Below are 17,599 nucleotides of genomic sequence, written 5' to 3' on the forward strand. Positions count from 1 at the left end.
GGAACATGCGGGGTGAATTCACAACCCATGCCTAGAGACAGTGAAAGCTCTTTGACTAAAATAGAATTTTTTTAACTAGTTCTATGATCACAGGTGGAGGGTGCTGTAATGAGCCATCCTGCTCTTCCTCATTTTCTAAGCATAAATACATCTCACATACATAACTTCTGTTTGGCAGATAATCATGGCCTAGTTTGGGGCATATGAACCAGTGTAATGTTGCTATGAATTCAGTGAGTAATGGTGTGGGCTACAACTTGTCTATATTTGCATTTGAATTCCCTATTAGCAGTTATTTTTTGCAGTATACCCATACCACAACCATCACTGGATCACTTTGACACTGAAGAAAAGTTAAAAACATGATGATTCTTAGACAAGTTCTGGAGTTATAAGGAGTTTTTTTTATGACTGGATTCAAAGACATATCATTGCTATTTTCTGACTGCAGATGTACTTGTGCTTATCTATGCACCCATGTGTGGGTTAGTCTTAATATGTAGTGTGGAGGATAGTTTATGCATACTCACAGACTCAGATAATGTCCTAGCCTATCTAAATATTTCTATTACACACACAAGAATGTGCAGCAGCACTCCTTCTATTCAGGTAAAGATGTGCAGTTGCTCATATGAAGTTAAATGGAGTTGTTGATGGGACAGCAAAAGTAAGTTGGACACGCCCTGAATGCATATGCCCTCTATACACTTGAGACCATGCACTGACTGTCTAAATAGCGCCATAAGAAATTAGAAATGTAAACGTTTCAAGGTTTGAAGTAATCAGTCATTGTCAGGATTTTTCTTGTCCTGCGACCTAAAATCAAAAATGTTTGGTGGGGTGTTAAACTTCCTGTAAAAATAATCCAATGGAAATTATTTTAAGAAGCAGACATAGTCACAGTTGGCATTCCAGCTTTAGCGGCAGCTGGTGTGACCCAAGCAGCCAAACAACTGGGGCTGAAAAGTGAAATCAATGTGGAAGACTGCACTTCATAGACTATTCACTTGAGGCTGGCTCCAAAAGGGACTCAATCCTTCTTGAAATTCATGTTAAAATGCCCAACTTTACTACAACAGGAATACACATTTACAGCCTGATACAAAAATTAAAAAAATGTTGGACCTCTAAAGTTAATTTCTCATTTTAGTGACAACTGTGGGAGGTATAACTCACATGGCAAGGCAAGGCAAGTTTATTTGTATAGCACAATTGAACACAAGGTAATTCAAAGTGCTTTACATACACATTAAAAACAGCAAGACACAATTGAAAACAGTAAAAACAGTCAATTAAAACAGGGAAGATACAGCAGGATAAAAAAAGAGATAAAATAATAAAAAGCACAAGTCAAACATTGTGTAGTTAAAAAGTAAGGGCAGTAGAGTAGAGCAGATAAGTGTTAAAGTTAAGAGTATGCTTCAGTAAACAATAGTGTTTTTAGTCCTGATTTAAAGGAGCTGACCGTTTGGGCTGACCTCAGATCTGCAGGTAGTTTGGTGAGGAGCAGAATAACTGAAAGCTGCCTCACCCCCGATTTTTTGTTAAGACCTGTGAAGATGCCATTGCAGTAATCCAACCTACTAAAAATAAATGCATGGATAAGTTTTTCCATGTCTTGTTTGGACAGAAGACCCTTAATTCTAGCTATGTTTTTCAGGTGGTAATAGGCAGATTTAGTGATAAGCTTTAGATGGCTGTTGAAGTTCAGGTCTGAGTCAATAATTACACCAAGATTTCTGGCTTGATTTGTAGCTGTCAATGACATAGAGCCAAGGTGAGCGCTGATCTTAGATCTTTCCAGCCTTTAATCACACGCTTAATATATACTAAAGGTTAACATTATGCATAATTAAGGGCATGGCCTCTCTGAGTGACAGGAGGCTGCCCTCACAGGTGGCTCGCCGCAGCATTCAGACCTCCTCTGCTCCACCTCTTTGCTCCTGTTTTGGATTAACCAGGAGTTGTGTGACTTCATGGACACTACATGTTTTTCAGTTAATGGTTTGACCTTGGAGATATGAGTCTAAGTGTAAGTCACACAATCTAAAATACTTGAGTCAAATCTTTGTCAATTAGGAGTTAAGACTATTTATTTTCAAGCACCTGTATGCAACCAAAGCGCTCAAACGTGATTGGTCAATGCTACTCAGACGACAAACAGAAACCAGAATGCCTCCAAAACCAGAATCTCGTCTCATTTCCTTAAAAAAATCCTTATTCAGATGCAGATATCTGTTGGTGTTGGTGAATGGGACAAATCAGCAAACTGAACTCAAATATCCAACTCTTTTTAGAGCATGACATGCACCTGTCTCTTTCAACTGATGTAGTCTTCCTCTGGAGAAGTGTTCCTCACAGTTTGAAAACCCCTGTTTGCAGCCAATAAACCCAGTAATTTTGGTTTGATGTTGTATCCTGTCAGGTTTTATGTCTCTGTAGCTGCAATCAAAAAAATTACCCTTTTCACAAAGAGCTGAAATGCTTTTAATAATGTACGGCAAAGTCTCTCCGACTACTCACAGAGAATAAAAGGCAGACGTCTTTTTGTGACAATGATGTTTCCTTTGTTCTGGAGTATCCCTACCAGTCAGCTCCTTTTGTTCTGTTACAGCAGCAATATGATGAAGCCATTCTGCTGCCTCTATCAGCCTGCACATCAGTTCCCACAAATATCCTCACAGTTCTCTTTTTTCTCAGAGTTAAAAACTTTGCTGTCGACAATATACACTAAATCCTTAATCCTTTAGCTTCTGATAACAAAGCTTTTCACTATAGAAAGATTGTTATCACTGAATTGCAGGAGAGACCGTCACCAAAGGCTGGTTCTGGAAAGGATACATAGTTCTCAGCCTTGCCACAGAGCAGTCCACCACTCAAATACTTGCTATGGTTCCTGTGGATTGAGTTGCACCATGCTCATCAAAGTATACATAATGACTTCCTCCCTTGAATGATAACGCAGCGCTTTTGTTTAGACGGGATATGTTCTTCCGTCGTGAAGGAACAACCGATGGGGATTAATATGTTGTTGCTTCTCGTAGCGACAGAGGATCAGTGTGGTGAATTTATTCCTGGGGGGCTGCTGGTGACACGCAGGTATTGGATTATTAATGCTATTTGTCTCACCCCGTCTCACCCTCTGAATGTAGGCACTGCGCCAACTTCAAGTACTCCCCCTCTGCAGATTATGCATATTCATACATGCAAATACAGCTCGGCCTTGGATTGTCTGTGGAGGAATTTAACCTGTGTCAAACCCTACAGAGAAAGTGTTTTTGGATACTCAGAGGTGCTGGCACTATTTTAGAAATGGATTTTATCCTAAAAATGTTTTGACTCTAGTCATATAGCCTTTGACAGAGCAAAAGCAATGGAGTTGTTGAGGCTTTATTTGACAAATAGGTATCTTTCACCAGGATGAACCGAAAGGTTATTGTTTTGTAAGGGTGTGTTCATGCTTGTTATTGTCTTTGTAGGTAATTGCGTCTGCTGTATTTGCTGCAAACAGGTGACTCAATTTGTACTCTTTTGAAAGGTGCTACTGTGTACATGTCTGAGCAGCTAATCAGCCATTTGGCAAACAGTTCACCTCATGCCGTTTTCATGCGGGTTACTGCTGAGGTTAATTTCTATAAACAGATAAATGCAAATAGATGCAGACTCTGGAGGCAGGGGGGCGAGATTTTGGTAATGGAAGTGTTTTTGGTTTTTTTATTTGTTGCCAAAGTAGTTTTACCAATCATGCTGGAGTACATTGAAAGCATTGGCCAAAGTGCAATCTCAGAACCCATGGGTTATCGTCTGATGACTGTTTAGCTTTTCATTAGCTTTTTTATAATTTATCTGCAATTATGTGTAGATATCCGTTTATAATGATAAGCCGAAAACTTCTAAAACACCTACGAAAAGTCTCGGCCTGGAGAGCCAATATCTGGATACCCACGCGACAGAGGTGTACCGATGCACTGTGTCAATGCGTACGTTTTTAAAAACAGATTTTGTTCCGTTTTGGCAGAGCCAGGCTAGCTGCTCCCTCTGCTTGTAATGCTAAGCTATGATAATCACCTCATGGCTGTAGCTTTATATATCATAATACGGCAAGACACAATAAGCATATTTCCCAATAGTCAATGGAGCTCTCTAAATCTTTTTGTCTTTTCTTTCCTGCAGGGATCTCCGTCAGCATCTCCACCTTCAGCCTCGTGGCGATAGCGATCGAGAGATACAGCGCTATCTGCAACCCGCTGAAGTCACGTGCGTGGCAGACCCGATCCCACGCCTACCGCGTCATCGCTGCCACCTGGGTGGTCTCACTGCTAATCATGGTGCCCTACCCGGTGTTCAGCGTCATCAGGACTTTCCCCAAGGCCAACAGTACTGTGGGCCACATGTGCCGCCTGGACTGGCCCAGCGGGGAAGCTGAACAGACCTGGTAAGTACTGATGAAACTACGTGGATGATCTGATTTCACTGATAGAAGGAAAAAAACATCCGTCTGCCTTGCTGCCCTTCTGAAGGGTCAAACTTTGCACAAAGTCTGAAAACTTCACAAGAATGACAATAATTTGGTGGACGTGCCTCCATCCCCTCAACATGGATGAGTGAGTTAGAGATGAATAGGTGGAGTTCTTAAGTGAATTGAATACAATCTGTTTGACTTTGGTTTCAGATGTGTGGAGACTCCCTGATGTAAATGCAGCGAAGTTGTTTAATTTATGCATTACTGGGCAGAAAGGAGAAGAAAGTAGCTTCATTTTTCCAGCCGTGTGATTGCAGGCTGATTTGGTCATTTTGGAAACCGTCAGTGCTTCCACTGTCATTGTTTTAAATTGGTTTTAATATCTATGACAGTAGAGACATTTTGTCAGTGTGAATGGTTTGCTTCCCTATGTAGCAATAAAATGGATCTACTGCATTCAAGACACTCAGCATACATCATACAGCACTGAAATAATCGTTGCCTAAACTGCTGAAAAGGCAGTAAGCCCAAATACATGTGCATTCACTGAATTGTCCTGGTTTGGTTTGAAAATATGGTCACCATATACAAAAGACATACTTGCAGCATTTACCATTTTGGACTCTCAAAGGTCTGCACTGTAAAGAAGGCTTGCAGTCAAACTTTACAGAAATTAAAGTCAACGCAATAGATATATACAGATTATCTTATTACCTGTGAGCAAATCCACTTATTGTGGCAATTCAATTACAGTACATGGCCGTGTGAATGGGCCCATAGTGTATTTTCCTCTACCTATCCAAGTAGAAATTCAAGTGGAAATAAAGAGTCTAGCTAATGACGGAGAGAAGGCTCTTAAAATTCCTGTCATTTTAGGCTTGAACTCCCTGGGTGAAGCTTTAAAGGTGGTTTCAGAGGCGCTGTCTGAAAAATGATTGAACTCATTAGGTGGGAGACTGTTTTTTTAAGATGATAAAGGTGAGCAGCCAGCTCCTGTTGAGGGATAATTAGGGACCGTATGAAACAGATCCATTTTCTAGCATAGCAGGGATTGTGCAAAAAGAATGGTGAAGCTGGGGCAGAAAGTAGAGACATCATTACTGTAGTTAATGTCTGCCCTCAGTGTTTGTGCTGCAGGGATACATGTTACCATTTTGCAGTCATTTTAAATGATTTAAATGATGTTATTATTTCCCTACTTCTGACTGTACACTGAAATGGATGTAAACCCATGCAAAATGTCAGGAGAGAAACGATTATTGCTGCTACAGTCTGGAACGGTCGGCGTTAGGAAAGTCCTCCATCCATCTTCATGGCCTCCGAGGACCAATACATGCTGCTTTGTTTGCTGCAAAGCACCCCAAGTCGATGGATACACAGTCAAGGACCAGATAGATGCTAGATGCTAGAGCATCTTGGGATATACTCAGGAATTTTCCTAGATCTGTCGATAAACAACACAAGGCCCTGCAGGATGGCGCAATTAAAATAAAGAAGAAGCTGAACTTGGAAAAACGTTGTACATCTCCCTACTTGACAGCCTTTTGTGCTCGAACGCTCTCTTTCCTCTGACTGTCTATCAAAGTGTAAAGCTTCTCTGGGAAAGACGAGGCAGTGGGAGACCAGTTAATTAGTCTGCCGGGTGAGGAGGAGGAGAAAGAAAGTCGAGGCTCAGATGTCAAAAGTCCAGATGTGTCACTAAGTATGTGGACCTTTCAAGTTCTAATTCACAGTTTCATCTTTACACATCATGACCATCTTTTAAATTACTCTGGGGTTAGGGGTTAAAATGAGACTGAGAGGCGATAACACCTTTTTACATCTCTATGAAAATGGCAACTTTTCTTGCACCTAATGAAGCAGTGCAGTGAGTCACTGAAGCATCCATTTTTAGCCTGAGATGATGAGCAAATGATTTCAAGACACGTATACGAGACATAAATCGGCTAATGAAGCAAGTTTCCCAGTCAAAGACAAATTTAATGATTTTATTATGCATGGTGTGCATTGATATTTTTACGCAGACTGGAGTTTACATTTTTATAAAAACCTGAGCAGAAAGGTACTCCAGAGGGATGAATATTCTTGGTCACTGAGCCAAATCAACCTACGAGATAATCTTGTTTTAATATGATCCCACAAGATAATGTTATTTTAATATGATGAGAGAACGTCTTTTATCGTTACAGAGGGATGAATCTGTATGATTCTATCAAAAAAGGTGCAGGTATTTGGTTAATGAAGAGTGGGAGTGGAAGGCATTAAGCTACTTTATGATACTGGATAGCTTTAACATAAGGAGGACTGAGAACTTAGCACTGATTTCATTGATGCTAAATTATTGTTTCTTTTAAGGTGAATATTACCATGAATAAAAATAATACAATACAGCCCCAATAATCCCTAGCCAAAGAGGTGGACCATTAGTTTGTGGACTAGCCTTTTGAAACCTCAAGTTTGGCATTTTGGCCATCGCCATCCTGTTTTTTTGGAGAAATGACCATAATCAGCCCTGCAGGGCCAGGTACTGTTAGCACAGCAAACACTAAGATACCTAGGGCTACTTGGCTAGCAAAACAAAATGTGCTTTGGGGAAAACATTTACAATGTTTGAGTACAACAGAATGCTGAATGAAACACTTTTGGGCAAAACCAAATGTTCCATGAGATGACCGGGTCACAGTTCAAAGATGAAAACACCCAAAAATAAGTTCACAGCTATGTAAATGTACACAGTGCAACGTGGTAGCAACAAACTAGCGATTTAGACAATCAACTCATCAGGAAATTGTTTCCTGAGGTAATAAATCAAGTGAGAAGTGGGGTCATTCTCACATAGACTTCTATACAATCAGACTTCAACAAGTGGAGTCCCCCCTACTGACCATTAGACAGAACAATTGGCTTCACTGAGCTGTTAGTATGTAGTCCAGAACACAAAGACTCCCAAAACAAAAGTATTCAACAACCAGAACTTTTGACATTATGATATAAAACCAGGGATCACAAAAGTTATAACAATTTCTCCTGAGGGGAAACATAAATGGCTTTGCAAAATGTCAAGGCACTCAATATAATAATTGTCCATAGAGCTCAAACAAAGCTCTGCAAAGGAAGACAATGATCCAATATCCGCATCACCCATCCCTGAATGAGTTCATTTCCAGTAGTGTTTATAGTGCAGAAATGAGTAAAACGTGCATTTCCTTTGATGATTAATAGAAAAAAACACACCTTTCCTGTCATGAGAAGGAGCTTCTTATGTATATTCATCATGCCGTCCATCTGGGTTTCCCCCTTGAGGCAGAACAAGCACAGATATCCACCAGATTTTTTTGGTGTTCCGCGTTGCTACATGCTCACTTCCTGACAGCTTTTGTCTGGCAGATTTTCCACAGTATCAAACAGCCAGCTGATGAGAGGCTTCGACTAAAGCCTTTTTTTCTTTATAAAGTGAGAAGCGAAAGAGGAGGGCTGTGCAGGGTTCAGAGGGTTGCCCGGCTAGATATTAGAATATCAGAGAACGAATGAAACTTCCTCTCTGCTGTGGCTTTCATGTGCTGACTGATGTGCACCGCGGATACGGTGTTTGAGAAGAGCTTTCTGTGATTACCACCAATTAAAAGGGAGATTTATTACGATCAAAGTGACACCTCTTTGCTTTCTTTATCTTATTTATGAATGGGTTACTCTTCTCTTTTACTATAACAGCGCTTCCCCTTTCAGTTCACTTAATTTACAGATTTTATGAAGTTGATTCTTGGTTAAAAAGTTTATAGTTTTATATAACTCATTCATTGTACAATACTTTATTCAAGCAAAGCTAGTTGCAGGTCTTTTATAGAATATATGCAGAGTGGTATCTGCCGTCTGTTTCTGACAAAGGCTCGGAGTCCTTTGAATTTTGTGCACTTTTGAAAAATTCCCCTCTGTCAAAGCTTTCTTCAGTTTCTTTGCATTTCTCTCAGTTCACTACTTTTTCTTTGAGGTCCCATCATCATCAGACACTCGAGAGAGCCATGATCATTATTCTCACTGTGCCAGAAAAAATGGAACATTTACGATCAGAAAACAGCCGAGTACACAGCCCGGAGCAGCATGAAATGTCTCGTAATTGTCATATTACAGCATATTTAACAGTGTTTATCGGGAAAAATGTAATTTCAGAACTGCTGTCTCTGTTGTGTTACATAAAGCTGTATATTGTATATAGTATGATGGGATGTATCCGTGTGAGGTTCTCCTGCGTGTCAGTTTGCACTGTTTTAATGTGTGAACTGTAATATGTCAGCAGTTTGAAAAGGTTGTGTTGAAAACATTCCCTGTTTTGAACAGGATGGCTGCGACCTTCTTAAAGAATGTACTGTTAGACCTGCAGCAGCTAACTGGTCCAACTGGTCCAACTGGCCCGCCTCACTCTCCAAACTTTGGTGACCTTATAAGTCCTCATGTTGGGAAGACATGACTTGCACATCCTGTTTGGGTGCAGCGTATGAAGCCAATCATTTTTAATTAATTTAAGCATTTTCTTCTTAAAGGTAAAGGTTTTGATAAGGCAGCATAATGCATGGAAGTAAAAAAGACGGCATTTCTGGTTCTGCTGCATCAATTTTGATCCTTTGAGAGTATTTGTCGAAAGTATTTGCATATAAAAATAGGATAGACTATCAAAAAATGATCACAATGCTTAAAAAACAGCCATTTCATGCTGCATTGTAAGAAACAACACCGGCCCTCACAGACACTAACTGATCTGAATAAGTCTTGAAATTACAAGCAAGTCGATCGAGTCATCATGTCTCAAGTCAAGTCAAAAGTTTTTAACTCCAAGTCCAAGTCCAGTGTCTGTCAAGTCAAGTTGTCATTTATTTGAATATGACGCTGCTGAAATAAAAAAAACAAAACTGACTGTCATGAAGTGAAAAGTAAACAAAAACAGCAATAAATCATGATATACAATTGTATGCTTAGAAAACCAGTGTGCATATCGAATTGGCAAGTATGAAAGTATTGAATGGGGAGATACGCCCATTGTCCCAGCCCAATATGCAAACATGGCATAAGCAAAGGGTCGTGAGTGGCAAATAAAACCAGTCCAAAAGGAGTCACGGCAGTTTGGAGAAGGTTAAACCACACGGTGCTGGCAAGCTGGGTAGCCTGCAGGGAGACCCTGCAGAACAGGCCTGGGATGCTGCTGTATCTTCTGCCAGACAGCATGAGAGGGAAGAGGTCTGTAGGGAGGGGTCAACCATCTGCAGGGCCCCCAGCACAGCTCCAACACACCAACAAGGTGTATGAGGACAGAAAAACACTGTTCGAACTTCACATGAAACTTTTTCGGCCACTAGCGAGAGAATCTGATGTGTTTGGTTGGTTTTGAGAGTTGATTCAACATGTTTTTCCTCTCTGTGTGCTGCTTTTCTCTCTACGTTTTCCAGGTACGTGCTGCTGCTGTTCGTTCTGTTCTTCATCCCGGGAGTGGTGATGATTGTAGCCTACGGCCTGATCTCCAGAGAGCTATACCGAGGCATGCAGTTTGAGCTGGGCCAGAACAGAGAGACCACCGGTGAGATCCATCATAAATTCAATCCAAACTGCAACAAGCTATTTGTTCACATTGATTTTACTCCTTACTGTGGGTGAAAACATGAATTTCACTTTTTATAAAGCTGTATAAAGCTGCAGTGTGTTAAAGGTTACAGCAGGATTTCTCAGAAGCCTAGTAAAACATGTCACCTGCCACTAGTGACACAACTAAACTCCAATTAAATGTTAAATTGAAGCTATTTGAATGTATTTTAGGGTGTTTTAGTTTTAATGGTATGCACTTTCTAATAGCAACACACCATTCTCAGGCAAATAGATGCAGCATGCCTGTGAAGGGAGATTTGTTTGTTTTGCCTCAAGCAGAGACTGACATATTTTGTCACTACCTACAGGTTCTGCACCTGTTACATACAAAAATAGATTTTTTTTCTCACTTGTCCCAATACCTGCTGGACTAGTTTTCATGCCTGTTTGGAATTTCTGTGGCCTCACAGCTGGTATTTCCCCAAGTATAAGGGAAATTCTGTCGTGTGTAGAAGAAATATGGTCCCTTTAGGTGAATTCTAACAGTTGTTACTGTGTGCAGCAGGAGCACCCGTTTCCATGGAGTCTTGTGTGTGATTCATCAAGGTTGAGAGGATCTGAAATAGCCTTCGGTAGCAACTGTTAATCTATTGCTAAACATAGTGGTTTATTCCTTTTGGATGCAGAGAAATCATGAACTTTCATCCATTAGCTGTTGTTTTGTTTCCTGTAACTCCATAACAAAAGGTAGCAGGTGCAGAGTTAGCATGACCCATACGCTGAGAGAATGTACGGAGCCCCCAAGGGGACATGCAATTGCTTTTGCCATTCTCCAAAAACAATATTTTCTGTGGTGAAATGAGCCAATGGTGGCCAGTCGCTGTCTGAATAGTGCTATTATACTAAGTATGGCCTTTGGGATGAATGGTGTGGACAAAATGGATAAATTAGGAAACATGGCTTAAGTCCCACAATGTGATTAAGTTTTACTTCATGCTTGGGTTTAGACATGGCGAGATTCTGCTGTTACTTAGCACGGTGTGTGGAAGAAGACCATAACTCTGTACCAGGTTGGTTTAATTTCATTAATAGTCCACTTGTGTTTTCATATTTATCTATATATCAGTGTATCCATTACACCCTTACGCCGTTCAAACAGGAGTTTTATGTTCTAAGTAAATGCTGAGTTATCACGCTATAAACTGACAAAAATAGACACTTTGCTTAGAGGCCATCTTTACCATTATAACACTACATTACCACATGCACAGTGTCTGGCCATGGTTATACAATTGGCAGCTTGTTAATGCAGTATATATTTAATGGAATACGAAAAAAGTTTTGCGAGAGAATGCAAAAGTAATTTTTCACATCCATTTATTTTTCCTCACCCATTCACCCTTGGCTCCGTAACAGTGCGTGCCAGTATCAGTAATATGCAGATGTCTTTATAAGTAAGTTGAGTCTGATATATACAGTCATGAATAAATTATTAGACCGCCCTTTTTCTTCAATTACTTGTTCATTTTAATGCCTGGTACAACCAAAGTTACATTTCTTTGGACAAATATAATGATAACAACAAAAACAGCTCATAAAGAGTTTAATTGAAGAGCTGATATCTAGACATTTTCCATGGTTTTCTTAATAAAAAACAAAATCATTATCAAGAAAACCATGGAAAATGGCTAGATATCAGCTTTAAAATTAAACTTTTATGAGCCATTTCTGTTGTTATCATTATATTTGTCCAAAGAAATGTACCTTTAGTTGTACCAGACTTAAAATGAACAAGAAGTTGAAGAAAACAAGGGTGGTCTAATAATTGTTTTCATGACTGTATGTAAGACATAACAAAAAAAAAAACAAATTCCCATGAAAAATATTCATAATGATGATTAATTCATTTAGTCAGGTCTGCCAAAATGTGGGCATGTACAGGCACTGAGTCAATGTTATGTGCCTGTTGTAATCATCAATATTTAACGACCCCCTTTAGTCAACTAAAGCTCTACAAATGTAAACTTTCTGACCCTCCACAGGCCAGAAGAACGGTGTAGGAAGGGCTTTACCAGGGTCCAATGATGATGACGATGGTTGCTACATCCAGGTGTCTAAAAAGCCCTCCTCGGCTGTGGAGCTCCCCACCCTCTCTGCCTCATCTGGAGCGGTGCAGGCCAAAACTGAGCGCGCCCGCAGCAATACCTCGGAGGCCAAGCTGCAGGCCAAGAGGAGAGTGATCCGCATGCTGATGGTGATCGTGGCGCTCTTCTTCATCTGTTGGATGCCCCTGTACTCAGCCAACACCTGGAAGGCCTTCGACCTGAAATCGGCCTCCAAAGCCCTCTCAGGAGCCCCCATCTCCTTCATCCACCTGCTGTCCTACACCTCGGCCTGCGTCAACCCCATCATTTACTGCTTCATGAACACGCGCTTCCGCAAGGCCCTGCTGTCCACCTTCGCCTGCTGCTGCCGCAACCGGCTCTGTCGCTGGTGGTGCAAGAGGAAGGAGGGCGGAGAAGACGGCATCACCGCCACTTCCATGGCGACGTCCATGGCCACCTCCATGTCCAAGTTCAGCTACACCACCGTCAGCACCGCCGGCACCTGCTGAGCCCGGAGGAGAGCCGGGTGACCACGTCGGTGGCTGTCGGTGCAGCGGTTACTGTGTGCAACATCTGTTTTTTCACCCTTCTGTTTTCCATGGTAATATGCTATGAGTCATGCGCTGAGTAACATCCCTGCCCTCGTTTATGGGGCCTTTTTAAAAGGTCTCCTTCAAATTCTGTGTGCATGGTTGCAGAATGGGGAGCGGGGAAAAACGGCGTTTCGGTTTGGTGACATTCTTTTTCTTCTGTGTAATTGGCAGCATCCGCTTTGTTGCATCCTGAAGAGAACATCAAGTGCCTGTGCTCTTTATGTGGCTTTGTTTGTCATGATAGTTTGTTCACTGGCAGAGAGACATTTTAGTGATAAACTACGTTGAAAACATTAATTCTGTGTTCTTGTAAATACTGTCTCTATGTTCTTACTGTGCCAAAGGTAATGTTTTGAGTCATACTGCTGAACAACGAGGGCTCATTACCTCAGTAATGAATCAGTATGGATTTCCTTTTGTGTTTAATGTGGTTTCATTCATTCAGGGCATCTCTCTCTCAGTTATCAGAATTATTCTACTGAAGGCTTCACAGGGACTTTGGGTATTATAATTTCAAAAATATTTGAACATTAAGAAATTATTCTTATTACACCAAGAGATATCAAAGGGAACAGAGCTGGTACAGCCTTTTCTGGACCAGCTTCTTGCTTATTTCTGAGTTAGTGTTTCACTCCTATTGAGTTATGTTTCATCATTTCCTGTATGTACAGCAAATTTTCTGCACAATCCAAACACCAAAATTGATTAATTCAGGTATTTTCGTCTTCTTTTTATTAAAAACAGAATGTTGTGACCGTTTCGAAGGACCACTTTATGAATGAGGCTGATAAGGAAAGTGCATCTTTACATAAACATCTTAAAGATAAACATTTAAGGACTGTGACTTGCTGTTATATCTTGGTATGTGTAAATGAAAAAGTCTGGTGTTCAGGATAAGGCAATTCTCTCGTGTAGATCCAGCGAGCAGCATAACAAACTGGGATCAATCAGGCTTGGTCATGGAACTTAAGTCTCTTGCTACCACTTCTCCCAGTGTATGTTGAATACTGATGCAGACATTAAAAGCAGGATGTGAATTATAAGAGAAAGTGCAAATTGTTCACCCATGAAAAAGCTTCACCTGTTGCTAGCTCCTGACTGCCCTCTCTTACAAATGGCACAGAAAAGAGCTTTAGTCAAACTCACCTTTTTTGCTCAATTATCTCTGTGGTTTCTTTTATGCACTTTCTCTGCCTTCCGCTGCAGTGCTGCCAATTACTCTGAGCATTACCTAAGTACATGGACTCCGTTTCCAGGTTGAGACTAACGAGGTGTTTCTCAGGGACCCTCTCCTCTCCTGCAGAGCAAATCTCGTGGCTTTGCCTTTATAAAACCGACGACAAGTGGCTCGGCTGACGTGCCACATTTAAACCCTTCAATTCATTATTAATATAGACAAGAAACTTCATTTAAAATTGCCTCTTTCATTCAAATTATTGAGTTCAAAAGGAAAAACAAATACAAAGGAATGTTAATAGACGCGAGGGGAATAAGAATAAAGAACAGTATTGGGAAATGAGAGACTGTGTTTGGAAAAATAATATTTACACTTTGGGGGCAAATAAGGGTAGTCATTTTCTTGCTGGGAGCTAAAAGAGAAGATTGATACCGTTCTTTACTGTTTCTTAATCATGGTGTGTGCACAATCATCTGTCAACGTGAAAATTAATTGCTAATTGCATACTGAGAGTTGTGAATGTGTACAAGAATCTGCAAATGTGCAACAAACAATTTAATCTTCAAGAAGAGAAAGATGCTTTGGCCTTACATGAAGTTGTGGTGATGTTATACTGTAAGTTTCAGCTGCTCGTGCTGCTGATGGAACCCTGCTAATTTATAGTCTGCCAGACAGAAACCTCTCTGTGACTCCACGCTACTGACATGATGGAGCAACAACATTCTCAGCTAATTGTTAATTAAAAGTTAATTGTTCCATTTAGCTTGATGAATAACGTTGCTTAGTGAAGCATATAAGCTTGGCTATACAACTGCTGCAAAGAAAATCAGGGTTTCATCGTACTGTTACTTGCATCGTCCCCATTAACAGCCACCATCTCTACCCGTTTACAGATTAATGCCACGGTAGAAATGTAGCAAAAATAATGCGTAAAGACATCCTCTTGAGATGCTGGCCTGAGCTGTAATTAATGACACATTTGGCTACACATTTACAAAACTCACTACCCTACCAAATCTGAATAGAGATTATGAATACACATTTGCTGATTCCTTTACACATTCACAAAAGATAATTATCTTTATAGTCAATATAAAGATATATACACCCCTGCAAAATGATCAGTTTTGCTGGTTTTACTAGTTATAGCTATGTGTTTGAGTAAAATGAACATTTTTGTTTCAGACAACATTTCTCTCAAATTTAAAATTAAAATATTGCCATTTAGAGCATTTATTGGCAGGAAATGATAACTGGTCAAAATAACAACAAAAAAAAGATGCAGTGTTTTCAGACCTCAAATAATGCAAAGAAAACATGTTCATATTCATTTTTAAACAACACAACACTAATATTTTAACTTAGGAAGAGTTAAGAAACCATTATTGGTGGGATAATCTCAATCTTTAATCACAGCAGTGGTTTTTATAATCTTCCTCATAAAATCAGATTTGGTTCAGGTGATCAGCTGATCAGTGTCTCATTCAGTAGAATGAGGAGCTTGTGTTGGATTTGGACAAACACTGGAATGGACTGGCTGCCATAGATGTATAGATGCTGATTTAAGAAACATTTGTGAGAGTGGTCTCTTAATTTTTTCCAGAGCTGTATATGTCTTTAGTTCTGCTACAATAGTGTATGCTAAATATAAAGCAATTGCCATCTGCTGGTTTGTTATATTTGCATAAAGACTTATTACCTATTGTTTTATTAGTTAAGTTAAGGCAAGTGCAAAGCTAGAAAAATACACAGATTTACATTTAAATACCCACTGAATCAAACATCCATCAAGTCCAATGTTATGGCTGACTTCTTTGAGTCATGAGCTACTGACTGATGCATATGACATGATGTTCATTAACAAAAATTAACATCAAATGGATTCAATTCTTCCTCCATTAATTCAGTCAATTCTGCCAAAATATGTACATGATAGTAGTGTAGTGAATATTTTAACACCCATTGAGATGTAAAGTAGAATCAGAGTAGTTTTATTAGTTGGCGTCTGCAACCAAAATATCCTGATTTGTGTTAAACACTGTGATGTAATACTTTTGTCCTACATACGCTGTAAGTTGACAGCTTAGTGCTGTCATTTCCTATCACTTTCAAGTTTGGTCCCCTTTTTCATGTCCTCCCGTCGCCTAGCACTCCCTGTCCCCGCAGCCCCACAACCCCCCCTTTCTTTTCATCCTTTCCAGTGCAGAGGCGTATGAATACATGAATGGCAATGGCGTGTGGGTGACAGCTGAGATTTGCAGGCACAAGCGCTGTCCGAGAGCAGTTTACAGGCAGTGGCAGAGGTGGCAGAGAGTTTGGCACGTAGACAGACAATTGGCACACAAATATCCCCCAGCAGAGCCTCACTTGTAAACACTTCGTCTGGCAACCTACACTGTTTGTGTGCTTTTGTAATTAGGCAGGAGAAAATAAGTGATTGCCACATCTGTGCCAGCACCTTACAGGTTTAGTCAGGATTTATTTCACTGCCTGTGCACGCTTTTACCTTCACTTTATTCTTTATTTACATGTTTTGTTACAAATTGGCGACTAAAATGTATTTAATGCCTTACTATTAAGTGTGTTAAATAACCATAGCTGAGTGGGGATAACAAAGTTAGACCTCTTAATCCAAAGGTTGTATTATTTCTTATTCATAGCCTGTAGTTTACAACTTCACAAATTCTCCTGTCATGTCATTAGACATGTTTGGGTTACCTTGCTTACTAAAGTTATGGTGAAAAGCCAAAAGAAAGGCAGATGTTTGCTCTTGAAAGTGAAATGTTTTTTTATTGAATTCTTGTTTTTCTATTCACCTCAGCGGCCCAGTGAATTTATGGTATGAATAATTAAAATGAGCAAACCTCAAGGTCTTAGAGCTGCTACTTTCTTATTTTCTTAGTTTTAAATTCAAGCTAGTTTATCTCGGCACACTTACGTACTACAAGTGCAATTGATTTTCACACTGCAGAATATGTTCCTGCAGTCATTTTTAATTAAGATCGCTCACTAAAGTGTGAAATGTTTTATTTCTTTTAATATTTTCTTTCATTAATTTTTAGTTGAACCAAACTTTCAAAATATTGGTGCAATATGAAGCGACAGCCATGAGGCATTTAACTTCGCACAGAATAGAAATACTGGGGAGAAAAGCTCTAACTGGGTCTATTTACCAATATTTTTTAAAACTGTTGAGCAGTCATGATAGCGGTTTGAAATTTGTCAACTTGTTATTGATAATGAACTTGTATAAGTCCCTCCATGAGTCCTTCTAAACATCATTCAGTAGTTTCAGACCAAAGTTGTTGTTGTTGTTGTTGTTGTTGTTTTAAACTAAACTCCTTTTATGACCTTAACTGAAGTGGATTGGTGTCTAAACTTCACCAAGCAGTTCCATTTCAAAATGTATTTAAAAGAGCGACTGTGCAACTCTACAACAATAACTGTTGCTGGCTTCAGGCTCGTATTTGGCAGTTTAGTGGTATCAACATTCTCGTCTAATTCTTGGCAAGAAAGCAAAAGTGTATTTTCCAATTGTCGGTTTTTCCTTCAAGGCCAGATGGAGCACTTCTACCAGTGCAAACTTCTGCTCAGAAACTGTGAATGTCTCCTGAAACAGTCAGCTCCTGAAATAATTGATTTTTACCATAACGCTGGAAGTTTACAGACTCCTAAAAAACAAGGTAAAAAT

General features: G+C 39.9%; 1 protein-coding gene across 1 annotated transcript in view; it reads left to right on the top strand.

Moving 5' to 3' along the window:
* cckbra (cholecystokinin B receptor a) overlaps nt 1-15,614 on the top strand; it is a 35,041-nt gene extending 19,427 nt beyond the window's left edge. The window contains exons 3-6 of the mRNA XM_059327918.1: nt 4,174-4,435; nt 9,901-10,028; nt 11,041-11,103; nt 12,076-15,614. Of these exons, the coding sequence (XP_059183901.1) occupies nt 4,174-4,435; nt 9,901-10,028; nt 11,041-11,103; nt 12,076-12,647 (1,025 nt within the window). The 3' untranslated portion in view covers nt 12,648-15,614. The remainder of the gene's footprint in view (nt 1-4,173; nt 4,436-9,900; nt 10,029-11,040; nt 11,104-12,075) is intronic.
* Nucleotides 15,615-17,599: the final 1,985 nt, after the last annotated feature.

Source organism: Centropristis striata, chromosome 24, assembly GCF_030273125.1.
Source record: "Centropristis striata isolate RG_2023a ecotype Rhode Island chromosome 24, C.striata_1.0, whole genome shotgun sequence".
NCBI lineage: Eukaryota > Metazoa > Chordata > Actinopteri > Perciformes > Serranidae > Centropristis > Centropristis striata.